This window comes from Pimephales promelas, chromosome 4, assembly GCF_988280905.1.
Source record: "Pimephales promelas chromosome 4, fPimPro1.hap1.1, whole genome shotgun sequence".
Classification (NCBI taxonomy): Eukaryota; Metazoa; Chordata; class Actinopteri; order Cypriniformes; family Leuciscidae; genus Pimephales; species Pimephales promelas.
This window is the reverse complement of record NC_142772.1, coordinates 36361978-36377589: the sequence shown is the minus strand read 5'-3', so window position 1 is coordinate 36377589 and position 15612 is coordinate 36361978. Positions and strand designations below refer to the sequence as shown.

The following is a 15612-nucleotide window of genomic DNA, read 5'->3' as shown; positions in this document are numbered from 1 at the left end:
TTAAAGTAGCCTTCTGTTCTACTTAATTATTTAATATGTGGTGGGAACATATATTATGAAACAAGGAAATAATGACTGGATTCTGGGTGGTAAGCTATTGAACACACTGGATTCCCAATACTTATCACTGCACATATAATTTGATTTGACTTAGTAAAAATATTTAATAAGAATAATACATTTAAGAAAACAAATCTAATTCGAGATTATCTATTTTATATTGCTGTAACAGTGTTGCATTTGTTCTGTGAAAGTTTGATTAAAAAGGTTCAATAAAAGTTTAAATAGATTTTTTTCGGGTTTTCTCTTGATATCTGCAAAATATTAAATATATACTATTTTTTTTATTTGTTTTATTTTATTTATTTATCTTTTATAAAATATATTAAGTAATTTTGACAACTATCCAAGCAAAGGTACAAAAAGAAGGCTCATAAGAAAGAGAATCCAAATCATGAAAACATGTTTATTTCATAGAATCCTGATCTGTTTGTTATAATAATGGAAATTATTTGATGAATGAACCACCACAGACATGTATATCCATAAACCTTTTATTGCACTTTTTTTTAAAATAGCATACTAATACATTTTACACAAAAAATATTTACAACATCATCACCTTCTCACTGCTGGCAAATTTGATTTATATAAAAAAAAAAATCTATATTTTTTTTTATTTAATTGAGCTTTACCTCCTCACTGTAATAGTATTACAATTCGACTGGGATCCATATCTAATAAATGACTCGAGTGTGTGACTGTATACATTCTTAAAGCCTTATCTTCGTGGTGGTGGTCCACTTCTCCCTCTTCCCATCCCTTGACCTGGTGGAGGTCCACGGCCATTACCTGGGAGAGGCCCAGCCGGCCTGGGACCAGGAGGGCGAGTCACTGGTGCCCGAGGATTTGCCGCAGCCAAAGACACATCTCTCTGAACATGTACCCCTTTCCCGGTGGCTGCAGCGCCTGGTTTGCCTGTCACTTTTGGTGACTTGCTAAGCTGGTCAGTTGGTTTCTCTGTAATAAAAAATGGCAAGTATGTAACAGAAACAGATACTCCATTGTGAATGAAGACTGTTCCACACACAAGTTTGAAGATCACAAGAGTTTGGAAGTATCTTCTATGTGAACACCAGTAGGGGAAACACGGCAAAAGAAACATGCCATAACTAGTTCAACGAATTGTAGCACACTGACCAGCCTCTTGAGCAGATGGAGGGGGAATCAGAGACTTGTTGGGCATAAGATCCTCTAGGTCTTTCATCACCTGGTTGGTGCTGTCCTTGTTGTTCCTCCTGTTCTTCTCCTCATCTCTTTGCTAAATGATGGAGCAGAAAATATAAACCAATAGCTGACAATGCTGATCATGTCAGACAACTTGACCATCATTCACAAAAAAAAAAGTTTACCAACCAATTGCATTTTGCGTTTTAATTCCATGTTAGCATTCTGATATGCTTTGGACACAGCATTCAGGTAATAAATAGCCAACCTGTCAGAGGCAAGACAGACAGATCGTTTTATTAAATGCAAATACATCATATAACATTTACCTTTATACTTGACATTAGGTGACTACTCACACCATGAGCAGGACTGCAGAAATTATAAGGCCTGGGTTGGATGCATAACTGAAGATGTCTGCCATAAATGGTGGCAAGTCCTTCTCTATAGTCTCTGTGATCACATCGTACATCTTATCTTTACCACTGTGGAGAGACGTGGATCTTGTATTGCTCAGGACAATTATGATTCAACACAGAAAATTTTAAACTTCAATATACTTCAAAATATCCAGCAAATAACACACATTTATGTTTATTTAATCACTGTTTATAACCTCTTAGCTAAGTAAGTTGCATCCAGCCAAGTACTTTATAAGATTTCCTGTAATAATTTGTCTTTAATCATGGAAGCTCATTTCCCCCAAATTAAGAAAAATATCATGCATAATTGAGATTATAAAAGACATATTAAGTAATTTTGAGATTTTTATGATTTTGTACATTCGGTACTCTATAAATAAAAAGCCAAAATTATTATACAAAAAGTCAAAATGATGACATACTTTGTGCGTATAGGCCTACAGCTTTAATCGGAATTATTAATCAGGTTTATTGGCATCATTTACAGACTTTCAGCTGTTTACAATGAAATAGCTCAACACAACAAATGTTTTAAGTGGTTTCCCCAAATTCAACTGAAATTGCAACAACTGAGACTTTTGCAGTCTCAAAATTATTCAAACTCCTGAATTGATGCTGCGTTCCAGGCAGGTTTTTGAGCACGTAAATCACGACTTCAAACCACGACTTACGACTTTGTAGCATTCCAGATCATTCACGCCAAACTACCTAGATGTAAACAAACCAGCATGGCGTACTTTACGGGGCTCACGTGCATTTGTAATAATTGCTAACGCCAAAGGTGCTTACTCCTTGTTTATTTGTGGGAAAACTGAGGAGGAAAAATAGCGCATGAGGCAAGATAAGCTGTTATACCTTTTATTTTACTTTATAATTATTATTATTTGTATATTTGGAAATGTATTTGGTATTAATTTATCCTTGCACTCAATGGACTGAAAACTAGTTAACGTTATGTTGTCCTAAAGTGTCCTCACCGTGTACCGCCTGCAGAAAAACTGCATCCGTAGGGGCTGTCATTGTAGTTTTGTATTGGTTCACGGGCTATGTGACGTCAGAACTCGTAACTGGGAGTACATCGATCTAGTACGAGTTCACGGGGGGGGGGGGGGGGAGTCACGGGTTTGACTGCCGTTCCAGTGCACTTTCACGGGTATAAGGTTGGAAAAACACGAGTTACAGGTTGCCTGGAACGCGGCATGAATCCCTCACAACAGCACAAATCTGCAAAAAAGGTGTTGTCTCAGATGGTTAGCACACCTGAACTAACTAATCAAGGGCTTCATTAGTTGCACCAGGTGTGCTTGAGCTAGAACAAATGAAATATCTGAAATGGCTAGGTTTGTTGAGTGTCACATTTGACTGCATATTAGAAATATGGCTAAATCAAAAGAATGGTGCAAAAAGTTAAGTGAAGTTATCATTGCCTTTCACAAACAAGGAACATGATACAAAAAGATAGCGAAGGCACTAAATGTTCCTAGAGACACTGACGTACAGGGTTCGGTGCAGAAGAAGTCCTGGAAGATTCTACAATGGTCATCACAGTCACTTGACTTGAACCCCATAGAAAATCTCTTGTGGGATTTGAAGGCGACTGTTGCAGCACACACACCCAAGAATATTTCTGAACTGGAGGCCATTGCTCATGAGGAATGGACTAAGATTCCTCAGAAACGCTGCCAGAAGCAGGTGTCTGGTTATACATCTTGTTTGCAGCAGGTCATACCAGCAAAAAGGTGTTCTACTAAGTACTAAAGATGCTTGCCATGAAGGGGTTGAATAATTTTGCAACTGCAGAAGTCATTAAATGTTGCATTTTCAGTTGAATTGGGGGAAACATTTGTTGTGTTAAGCTATTTCAATGTTATTTATTTAAAATGTTTCAAGGCAAAAGGCTGAAAGTCTTATCTTTTAATAACGTAGTATGTCATGTCATAATCATGATTTACCAAAGCATGATTTCTTTTGCTCATGTGGCGTAAATGGACTTCCATACTTAGTACATGAATAGGGAAAGCAAATCTATTCCTACAGAAAACAAAACTTTTTCCCATTTTGACCAAAGTGAGTCTTTTCAAAGATTAGTATATACACCTTGATAAGGTTAAAAAGCTACCTGAAGGGTCCACAGTCAAAAGACGGTGGCAGGGTCATAATGGTGTAGATCACAGGCATGAGACTGAGGAAGAGTACGAGGAGGAGCAATCCCATGTAGAAGTTATTAGAACGTGAGGCTTTGAACACTCTCTCATGGGGAACGTTACAGGCCATCACTGCCCAGCACTGGTAATACATGGAGCTCAGCAGACGCAACACGTTTACTCCCACCAGCCCAGGAGCGTAAAATGCGCCCATCCTAAAATACACACATTATGTGATTGCGAAATCATCACACTGTTCATCACAGAGATGCTGTGTTTCACTCGCATGATCTTACCAGATCATTCCCTGGTTGAAGATGAGCCCAAGTACATTACCACTGATGTCAAACTCTCCATAAGATGGCTGCAGAAACACAAACACACACACATGCATAAATATCTGTATGCATGACAACACAGATAGAAATGTCACAGTAAAAGATACCTCTCGCTTGCTCTCTCTCTCTCTCTCTCTCTCTCTCTCTGTAATTAAGTGCCCTGAATGGTGTAGTGTGTCTCTCTGTGACTCTGGTTGTAAAGCAGCCCTATCACCTATCCTGCCACCTTCTCATGGTGTTCAGTTGACCTCGGATGAATGAGTAGTATGTTACCTATATCGAGTGACAGGAAAATGAGGGCGACAGGGCAAAGCCATATGGAGCAGTCATTTCTTAGCACAAAAAACTTTTGATGAGAATTTACTTAACCTGACATAATCATTGTCAGTCAGGTTTCTAACAGCTGCCCTCTTTTTGATGGGAACGTCCCATCATCACTAAATTACTAGGAACTAAACTTAACTAAAATGTGCATCCGACAGAGGTCAACCAATTGATACTGTTAAAGCTTGTTTACACAGTGTTACGTGAGTAACTTGAATAACAGCAGGGTGTGAGGTTGGACTTACAAACCCAGCTTCAAGATCCCAACACCAGCAATAGTTGAGGAATCTGACAATTACGGCTCGCAGGAAGTCCCCTATCAGAATGGTCAGATATGTCACCTGGATGTCGGATACGGTGAGCTTCACAAACTCCTGTAAGGAAATAAAACAGTACATTTTAACCATATAAAGCCTACTGTATTATGTTTTGATACATGAATTTCAAATCAAATCAAACCATTGCATAAAAACCTGTTGCACACAATCTACTGCATGCCTTCGGCACAAGTGTGGAAGATCACACTTTTTTAGCAAGTTAATGGCCTTTTAGTATAATTCTAAAATTATTTTTATTAAGTAAATGTAAAACTTGTATTGTCAGTAATGTTCCAAGACGAACATTTACTAGACTGAAGCAACTTAAGTTCTTGTTCCACTTGTGCGTTTGCGCACAAAAGTAACACACAAATCTGATTTCAGACAGACTTCTGAGGCAGCGTAATGGTTAAATGATCTAAGCCAAGGCATAATAGAGGGACCATTGGTAAAAACTAAGTGAATATTTTATATCAATAGTAATTTCTCATTAGAAATGACATCAAAAGTGGCCAATCCCAGTATAGTAATGTAATGCCCCAGTATAGTAATGGGGATTCTATACTGACAACGAGCACCGTCCTTCGGATGAGACGTTAAACCGAGGTCCTGACTCTCTGTGGTCATTAAAAATCCCAGGATGTCTTTCGAAAGAGTATGGGTGTAACCCCGGCATCCTGGCCAAATTTGCCCAGTGGCCTCTATCCATCATGGCCTCCTAATCATCCCCATACATACCAATTGGCTTCATCACTGTCTCCTCTCCACCAGTAAGCTGGTGTGTGGTGAGCGTTCTGGCGCAATATGGCTGCCGTCGCATTATCCAGGTGGATGCTGCACACTGGTGGTGGTTGAGGAGATTCCCCTCTCTATGTAAAGCGCTTTGAGTGCCGAGAAAAGCGCTATACAAAATGTAATGAATTATTAATCGTCGGCCAAAAATTTACATTCACACATAAACTGACCAGCAACCGCAACTTTCAGATGGGATCTTTATTTCTTAGCTCAACTGTCACAGAATGAAAAGCACAGGATTGTGGGATATTAAAGGCAGATGAAGTTATGTCAGGGCAATACCCCTTCCATACATTGGACAATTGGACCATCTCACCCTGTTCCTCACACCTCGATACTCACCACTCAATTCAACGCGTGAGGACAATAAAAGTCTGGCCAGAGGGGACAGACGCTGTGCTCCAGGACCAGTTCAAAAACACAGACTGGAATATGTTCATCCACAAAGTTTTGGACCAGTATGCCACATCTGTACTGGACCACATCTCCACGACTACACACAGTGTCACCACCCAGAAACAGATCATCATGCACCCCAACCAGAAGCCTTGGATGAACCGGGATGTCCGTCTCCTCCTAATACCGCCTTCAGGTCAGGGGATGCACAGGCCTACAGTACAGCCAGAGCTAAGCTGAAGAGGTACATCAAAAATGCCAATCATCAATCTCCAACAAACCCCGCCATATGTGGCAAGGACTCCAGATCATCACAGACAACAGGACCATCAAATCCACCCCTGCATCCCCTGATGTCTCCTTCCTCAACGAGCTCAACAATTTTTATTCAGGTTTTGAGCAGGGTAACCCAACAACTGTGAGTAAGGCAGTGGTGACTTTAGACCACCAACCACTGACTCTCTCCCCCACTGATGTAGCGGTGCTGAGCGGCTGGTCATAGCACACCCCAAATCCCGTCTCCCCCCCTTCCTGACCAGCCGGATAACCACTATTCATCCATAATCATAATGAACACCGGTGTACCACAAGGCTGTGTGATGAGTCCCTTCCTCTTCTCCCTCCTCACTCATGACTGCAGACCTGTCGATTGTTCTAATAACATCATTAGGTTTGCAGATGACACCGTGGTGATTGGCCTCATTAAAGACAGCAACGAGGCCGCCTACATGGAGGAGGTGGTTCGTCTGGCTAAGTGGTGCGACACTGAGAAGACCAAGGAGCTCATTGTGGACTTCAGGAGAAATGCTGACCCACATACTCCCATCCACATCAAGGTAACGGCTGTGGAGCGTGTGAACAGCTTCAAGTTCCTGGGAGTCCTCCGAGGATCTCACCTGGACGATCAGCTGTTCTAAGCTGGTCAAGAAGGCTCACCAGCGCCTCTTCTTTTTGAGGACATCAGACATCCTGGTGAACTTTTACCGCTGTACCATTGAGAGCATCCTGACCAATGGTATAACAGTTTGATTAGGGTAGCTGCTCTGCTTCAGACCGGAAGGCGGTGTAGGTGGTGGTGAAAGCCGCTCAGTGCATCGCCGGAGCACCACTTCCTTCCATAGAGGACATCTACAGGAAGCAGTGTCTGAAAAAGGCAGGGAAAATCATCAAAGTCTGTGTCACCCAGCACACAGACTTTTCACCCTCCTGCCCTCTGGGAGGCGCTACAGAAGCCTCTGAACTAAGACCACCAGGTCCCGGAACACTGATTAAAAGAAAAAAACAGATGTAAAGTACTGACAATTGGCGCATTACGTCATCCAGCGACATGTAGTAACTTGATGAGCAGGCTTTAGCTACTTTCCATTGAAAATAGGGTTAAGCAGTGACTGTTACTGATAAGTTTGCAGATGGTGATGTGGGTGCTGACGGTACCTACAATGCCAACTTCTGTCTCCCAGCATGGCCCCCTGATGACATCAGCTGGTGAGGTCATTGGAGGGGGAATGTTTTCTGTGACATTGTGGTGTAAGGTGTAGTTCTCATAGTATTCTTTAAGAGCCCAGATGGTTTCATTTTTGATCTGTTTCTCGTTTTCAAGCTGTGAACATACAATACCAAAGAAATGATTAACATAAAATGTAACAGGTATATGTGTAAGGACTAATATCCCCTTTTCATTATGTTTATGGTTACTAGACCATCTATGGTCATACCTTTGCATTGACTTCATCAAACAGAGCAAACAGAAAAGTGTACAGGTTGCCCAGAAAGAGGGCAAAGATTCTGGCCAGCTGCCACTTTAGGGCGATTCGAGGGTGATAGTCTTCCAGCTCCCCTATAACCTCAAACAGAGGTGGACACACCAAGCCCAACAGGGACATCACCAATTCAACCTGTCCAAAGAAGAAACAGAATTTCACAATTTCCTTTTTTTTTTTTCATGTGCCATCACATTAATAAATTGAAAGGTAAAAGAAAAGGGGTACCTCATTTTTTTCAAGCCATGTCAGTTCATTCCTGTCCTTTTTGGCAAATTCTTGAGATCTTTTGACCACAGTGTAGATGAGAAATCCACTCCCACCCAAGCAGCACAGAATGAGAACGTTGGCTAGGACGCGTAGAAAGCGGCGTAGGTGAATGTTCTCATCCTTCAGGTTTTCCTGCTCATCCACTATAGATTCCTGAGGGTTAATGTGTCATTTGATCAGTCTATGCAGACGTTTTCAAAACACAGTGGACCATTCTTTGATAGTATTGCTGTTATTAACCTTGAAGCTTGTGGTGGTGGACGCAAACTTGTTGTCAGCTGTCTCTGGGTTTCCTATGAGGTAATCCCAGCTAGTAAACAGCTTCCAGCAAAAGGTGAAGGCACTATCCTCTGCTCCATCTCCTCCTTCATTGGCATTTCTTGCCATTCTAGAAGAAGGGAGGCCATTAAAAAAAGAAAGAAAGAGGCTCCACATTATCAGCAACAAGATCATTGTCAGTGAGCAAAACCCTATACAGAGTGACACGGTCAATAGACTCACGTTCTGATAACCACCATTAGACTGTAGCCAAATATCCCAACACCAACCAAAAGATATGAAAGAGGTAACCGGAACTGGAGGAATCCAATACTTCGTTGATTATTGTAGTAACCATAAAATAGAACAGAGTACTTGCAATAACCCTGTGAAAAAATGAAAAAAGGTATAATCCAAATAAGACGATAGCAATCTCACTTTTACACTGAATTCAATAGTGAAAAATTCTTACGCCAAACTCAAACAGGACAGAGTAATCCATGGCAGTATCCTGTTCTTCCCTGGGGACAGTTTTTCTGGGAAGGGAGCCGTAAGGCATTCCCATCAGTACCTACGAAGAGAAAGACACAGATCATATTAGTGTCGCTTTTATTTTTATTTCCTCTTTTATGACATGAAGACCAAGTATGATAACCCATTCTTGGAATTTGTCCTCTGCATTTAACCCATCCAATTTAGTGGACACAACCGGAGCAGTAAGTAGTGGAAACACACAACCGGAGCAGTTGGGGAGCCATTGCTGTGGCGCACCAGGGGAATGATTGGAGGTTTGGTGTCTTGCTCAAGGGCATCTAATGCATTTCCTGCTCTATTTGAGAATCAAACCCCCAATCTTTGGGTAACCAGTCTGACCAATCATGGTTTCCACAAAAATATCAAGCAGCACAACATTGATAATAATAGGAAATGTTTCTTGAAAGGCAAATCAGCAGAATGATTTCTGAAGGATCATGTGTCACTGAAGACAAGAGGAATGGCTGCTGAAAACTTAGCTTTGCCATCACAGGAAGAATGACTCATTAAAATACATGAAAATAGAAAATTTCACAATAATGGTAGTGTACACTGCCTAAAGGGTGTTTATACAAAGACATCAGCCTCACATCTCACCTCTGGCATAACAACAAGTCCAAACACAAAGCCGAAGAGAACAAGGTTTAATCCATACATCCAGCGCAGGAAAATGAAGTAGGAGGCAACAGATGACCCAAAGTGACCTATGAGAATAAAACAGATGAGAAGAGAATAAGAAACACACTGAACTCAGAAAATACAGATTTCGATAAAAAACTTAAAAAATACAGAGATTAACAGACTTTCCACTTCTTTTATCCGACTCTCCCAGGGAATGCAGGCTGTCTTGAAGTTCTCAAAGTCTCTATTGAATTTGATTAATTTCTGAGAAACGAACAAACAAAAAATATTGAGTGATTGCATTTGAAATGTAGCATGTCAATATGGAATATTTAATGCTGTACCTTGGTCATCATGACTTTGAATGCATAGAGTCTCTTCCCTTTTCCTTTGCCCAAAGCCCCTTCAAACTTTTCTACAAACTCCTGGGCTTCTCTAATATAAGTGATATACGTAGAAACTCGTATTAGCATGGAAATAAAACGTATGACACGATATCTAAACAAACTTTTTGTTTTTGTTTCAGATTTCAACAGGGCATGAGTATTTTTCCCTGTTCCTGTTGGGGTTGTAATATTTGCATGCTGCTATACATGTGTAGAATTATCATTCAGCATTGTGTAGTAAGCACCAGAGACAAATAGGTAAAACAATATCATGTTTCACTCACAACCTTCACGCTCTGTAACTAGAGCCTACAGCCAATTAATTAACTCATCAATGAATAATGCATGTGAATGGTCCAGATGGGGGGTTGTCTATAAAATAAAAGTCAGTGGGGTCCAGTGTGGTTTTAGAACTCTTTGACTTTCATTGTATAGGCAAAAGAAGAAAAGAAGTCATGCAGGTTTGATTTGAAATGACATGAGGGTGAGTAAATTATGAAAGAACTTTCATTTTTGGGTGAACCAACCCTTTAATATTTTCACATGGAAATAGTATGGGGACCAGTGTAATTGTAGTTAACTGAACTAAAACTCAAATCACAAAAAAATATGTTACTTGAAACACAATATTTAAATAATCAAAAAACAACATTTAATTATTTCGCTAATTGCCAAGGACACATTTCTCATTTTATTTAGTTTACTTGATGTTCTAAAATAACTAAAACTGAAATAAAACAAATAAAATGTATACAATTTTTTTTTAAATACATTTTATTTGTTTTATTTCAGTTTTAGTTATTTTAGTACATATATATATATATTAGTGCTGTCAAACGATTAAAATATTTGATTGTGATTAATCGCATTAATTTCATAGTTAACCGCGATTAATCGCACATTTTTAATCGCAATTTAACTATGAAATTAATGAGATTAATCGCGATTAAATATTTTAATCGTTTGACAGCACTAATATATATATATATATATAATTAAAACATTGTTTTATTTGTTTTATTTCAGTTTTATTTATTTTAGTACATCAAGTAAACTAAATAAAATGAGAAATCTGTCCTTGGCAATTAGCGAAATAATCAAATGTTTTTTTAAAGGGATACTGATATAGTTTTTATTATATCTATATATATATATATATATATATATATATATATATCTTTATAATAAAAACTATAACAGTCTTTCAAATAATCCTCCACATAATATATATTAAGGCTAGCATTACATTGAAAGGGACTCAACGTTAAATCCATCTACAGAGAAAACTGTTTAGCTCTTTAACTACAGCAATTAAACTTCAGTCTAAAATCCAAAAAACCTACAAAGCACGTCATTGTAACCTGTGGCGGGACATATCGACATCCATGTATTGTTTGGGCATGACCATGTGACCTTATGACACTTTGTACATGATATCTCTGAAGAGAATTGTACCCAAACATGCATGCAAAGACTGCCCTCAAGACACATCAGCATGCATAAAACAAACAGCCTCAAGCTCATGAAACTGTAGCATTCCTCTCACCTACCAGACGTTACCCATGTAGAAGCTTTGCCAAGTGAGTGTCCCCTATGTGGCACTGTTTCTTGCCCTACAGCTTCAGGGCCCATGCTATTAATGCGGTCTTGGGCAGTGTCTCAGTCTCTACTAACTTCTGAGGGCACTTGTCCAGACTCTCACTTGTCAACCACACTGGTCAATTCCACTGGGCAGTCTGAGGTAAAGGTTCAGACGGAGGCCACTAGGTAATGAATGCATTGGCATAGTCTCTGTGTCAAGTGTTTTATCTCAAAGCACAATCGAGCGCATTTTGGATGACGGCGATTCTGAAAAGCCCCATATCATACTTCCATGCTTCCTAAAAATAGTTTTTAAAAGCCTGTACGAATGTGTAGCCAAAAAGAGCTCCTTTAAACATCAGCTTAAAGTGCATTAAGAGAGAAGATGCAAGAAAGCAGACGCACAGCAACTTGTACGCTTTAATGAATCACATAAACAAACATGAAACTCATGCTAAATAAATTAACTTCATTTGAGTAAGAGGTGACTGAAACAAGAGCTTAAACAATGAGTAGGAGGAAATCCGTTTTACTTCAGGCATTTGAGTCTCCTCTTCATGCGCCAGGGTTTGTTCCGAAGTGTCGCTATCAGCTTTTTCTTTTCCTCCACTTCCTCTTTTAGTCGGGTCATCTCTCCCTCAGACAGAGACTCGTCTTCTGAATTGTCATCTGATGATGAAACGCTGCAGAACAAAGCCGAGACCCAAGAGTCAACGGTCAGTCCTTTAAGTCCCGTTTAACAGTATCTTCCACAAGGATACAGTTGTTTTGGTCAAGTCAAGTCAAAAGTTCTAGTGGGCAGGATGGCCATGAAAAGCACTTCCAGATCATCAGTTGGAAGGCAAAAGAAAAAGAAAAAAGAATGAAATGTCCAACTGAAACCAAAAAATGATGTCTTGCTCTATAACACTTTTTCCAAGTCATTTCAATGGCAAAATGTGTCCCAATCGCCCTGAATTGACCCTATAGGTTTAGTGAATGATTGAATCTTTAAATAAATAAAAGTTGCTCAGATATTGTAGCTCCTTGGCTGCATTTTACCAAAAAATGCTGTAATATGTATAGTTGAGAACAATCAAAAGTTATTTTATGGCAATAGATGTGTATGGCAGTGGCGGTACTGAGGAGTGAACGGCACCATGTGGGTGTGTGTGTGTGTGGCGTGGAGAGGGAGGCTAGAGAATACTGCACCTGCTGTTTTTGCCTTTGTTCTTTTTCTTATCCTTATCTTCCTGTTTGTCCTTCCCTCCTTTCTCTCCTGCTTTGCCATTCCCCTTCTTCTCCTTGACATTCTCCACCTCTTTGTCCTTCTTAGTTGTGCCTTTTTTCCTTCCTTTTCTTTTATCTCCTTTCTCCTCTTCGCTCTCCTCTTCTGAGTCATCTTTCTTGGCAGCCCTCTTCTTCGCACCTCCTGCTCTCCTTCTTCTTCCCTTCTTCTCTTCCTCGCTCTCGTCTTCACTTGCTTCCTTCTTCTTTCGGCCTTTCCTCTTCCGTGGAGTCTCCTCCTCCTCTTCATCGCTCTCCTCCACGCTATCAGCGGGCTTGGCTTTCCTTCCTCGAGCAGCAGGTTTCGGTTTATTCCTGCTGTTTGCTCGTCTTTTTGAATCCACTGAAAAGATAGAGAAAGTGAGTGTGTGTTTATATACGAAGAGTTCAGATGCAAAAGCCTCTAAATGCCATTTGAAATTTTCTTCTTTAATGATGATTTTTATCAAACTTGTATATTTAAGTTCAGTAATTTCACTTCAGTAATTTCACTGGCAATGATAATTACCTATTAATTGTTATTTAAGTGAAATTACTGAACTTAAATATACAAGTTTGATAAAAATCATCATTCAAGAAGAAAATTTCAAATGGCATTTAGAGGCTTTTGCATATGAACTCTTCATATATATATATATATATATATATATCATAATATCATAATATATTTGAAAAAAATACATTTTACACTGCATGGCATGCACATTCAAAATACTAATTAAAAATAATACAACAATATTATCAAATATCGAAAGTAAAATTAAAATAAATAATAATGATAAACAATAATCAATAATTTATAATTCAACCATCTTACCGTCACTTCCACTATCATATTCTGCATCGATTTCCATCCCAACTGTAACACACACACACTGCATTAATATCATGAATTACTTTCACTTTGAAAATACTGTCACAATAACTCAATAACACAACTATTTAACGTCCTGTCAGATAAGTGTACTTAATATAATAATAACATGATATATTGTGTTAATCATTAAAACATTTAGCAAATTAGGTAAACCTGCTAAATAAGGGTCATCATTTAAAAAAGTCCCTAACACAACCACACAACACATGCCAGTTGTAAAATCATCAACTGCACTATATCAGAACAGTAAATAAAACAAGTTAAAAATAGTCACCCAACCTATACGTATCTAGATGTATGCGTTTGAAACAAACAGTCTGCACTGAATCAAATTGAATCAACATGCATTAGAATGATCCTCTTCTGATAATCAAATCTACTTACCATCATCCACGGTTATCGCAATATCATTTTTTCTGCGAGGCATCTTGCCGGTTTGAGTTAAAGTCCTGCTATTCAATCTAGCGAGGCATCTAGAGCTGAAGACACACCTGACTGTCAGGTGGGTCTCTGTTAACAGGCTCTCCACTCCTAAAAAAAGGAATCAAATGTCTCCTTGACTACAGATAATGGTAGTCAAGATCTAAAGCCGTGAGAGCCAGCAAACAAAACGCCAGTGTACAGGGCAGATTCAAGATTCAAATATTCAGTGAATAATCCCGGTGTCCCTCATGATACCTCAACACAAACAAGTTGGCTAAATAAAGTATGGCAAGTATACCCGAGTTTCATGATTAACACCTGAAATAATTTTTCTAGAATTAAAAGAAGAAAATTATAACAGATAGTAAGTTCTGATTAAATTATTCTTCTTCACGACAAATGTATCATTCTTCATGTTATTGAATGAAAAAAGTTCAACCACGCCACACTTTTTTTCCTGGTTCCATTTCAGGACAAGAGATACTGAAGTATAGTTTAACCATGTCTGTCTTAGTTCTTAATGTGTGTAAATGATGAGGCATTGTGTGTCAACAGGAAGTTCTAAGCATTAATTGATTTGAGTTAATTATATACAAGAGGTCTACTACTATAACATCTGGTAACAGAGCTACATTCACACAGATCAGATATCCAGCATATAAAAGTGGTTTCTCTGTAGTGACCGGCGCTGACCGCAAGGAAGGTTCGCAATAAATGCAAAAACACTGTGGAAAATCTAAACTCATTATATTTTGTGGTTTTTGAGTTGTATTTACTTCCAAAAGTTGAGATAAACAATTCCAATACATTGGACAACTCAATTGGATAAACACAGTAAAAAATATTGACACTAAAGTTTAATTTAGGATTCAATTAATAATTTAATGAATTAATTATTCTTATTTATGCTATTCTTGATTTCTTACTAAAATAATATCAAATGAGCTGTATTTTCAATTAACAATGACCTAAATGAACAAATAAACAAAATCTCAAATGACTCGAGTTAATACTTAATGACGACTGCCCATGAATTATAAATGACCATTTGCATTGTTAATGAAACTTATGTGCCAATTTTCTTATACATAATCGTCAAGATTTGATACAGGGATATCCTAAGGTTCTAAGGATTGTAAGAACTCTTCAAAACAGGTGCTCTTTATATATTTTTAATATTCTTTAAGAGTGTCTTTTTAGCATCCTCTAGTAGGTTTGTAACCAGCTCCCCTCACTTAAATGGTACACTGTACACAGCATAACCCCAAACAGAGCAGCATGGGCCGTGGAATGACAAGTGAGTCGCATGCATCTTCGCTGCCAAATCTGTGGCTGTTGGAAAATAATCCAGGACATTAGACACCCCTAGAGCTGAGAGCAGATTTAAGAATACAGTACTGCGCATGGAAATGTTGTGGGTCACCTGACACGCTGATCAAGATAAAGCTGCATGGATTTGAGAATAGGGAAACAATGAAATGGAGACCAAAGGCATAATGGTGGGCAAAGCCAAGCCGTCAATCGGTTCAAAAATGATTTAGCTACCAGATCTATGGTGGTTAAGGGCTAGTGTCTTGACGAATAATTCTACTTATAAGATTGTGCTACCACCAACACTGTGTTTGCATTGTTTTAAGGGTAGGTTTAAGGTTTGGGGTAGGTAAGCCTCAAAC

At 38.9% G+C, this 15612-nt stretch overlaps 1 protein-coding gene across 1 annotated transcript; it reads right to left on the bottom strand.

The window, feature by feature from the left end:
- Nucleotides 1-538: 538 nt before the first annotated feature.
- tmc2b (transmembrane channel-like 2b) lies at nucleotides 539-13869 on the bottom strand. Its single transcript, XM_039658427.2, has 19 exons — nucleotides 13457-13869; nucleotides 12565-12982; nucleotides 11907-12056; nucleotides 9751-9841; nucleotides 9589-9670; nucleotides 9383-9489; nucleotides 8724-8822; nucleotides 8495-8637; nucleotides 8234-8381; nucleotides 7952-8146; nucleotides 7679-7858; nucleotides 7402-7563; nucleotides 4701-4829; nucleotides 4090-4157; nucleotides 3769-4008; nucleotides 1587-1712; nucleotides 1417-1495; nucleotides 1201-1321; nucleotides 539-1020 (listed from the first exon to the last, which is right to left on the bottom strand). The coding sequence occupies exons 1-19, from the start codon at nucleotides 13527-13529 to the stop codon at nucleotides 782-784; spliced, it is 2850 nt and encodes a 949-aa protein (XP_039514361.2). The 5' UTR covers nucleotides 13530-13869; the 3' UTR covers nucleotides 539-781.
- Between the last annotated feature and the right edge of the window lie 1743 nt (nucleotides 13870-15612).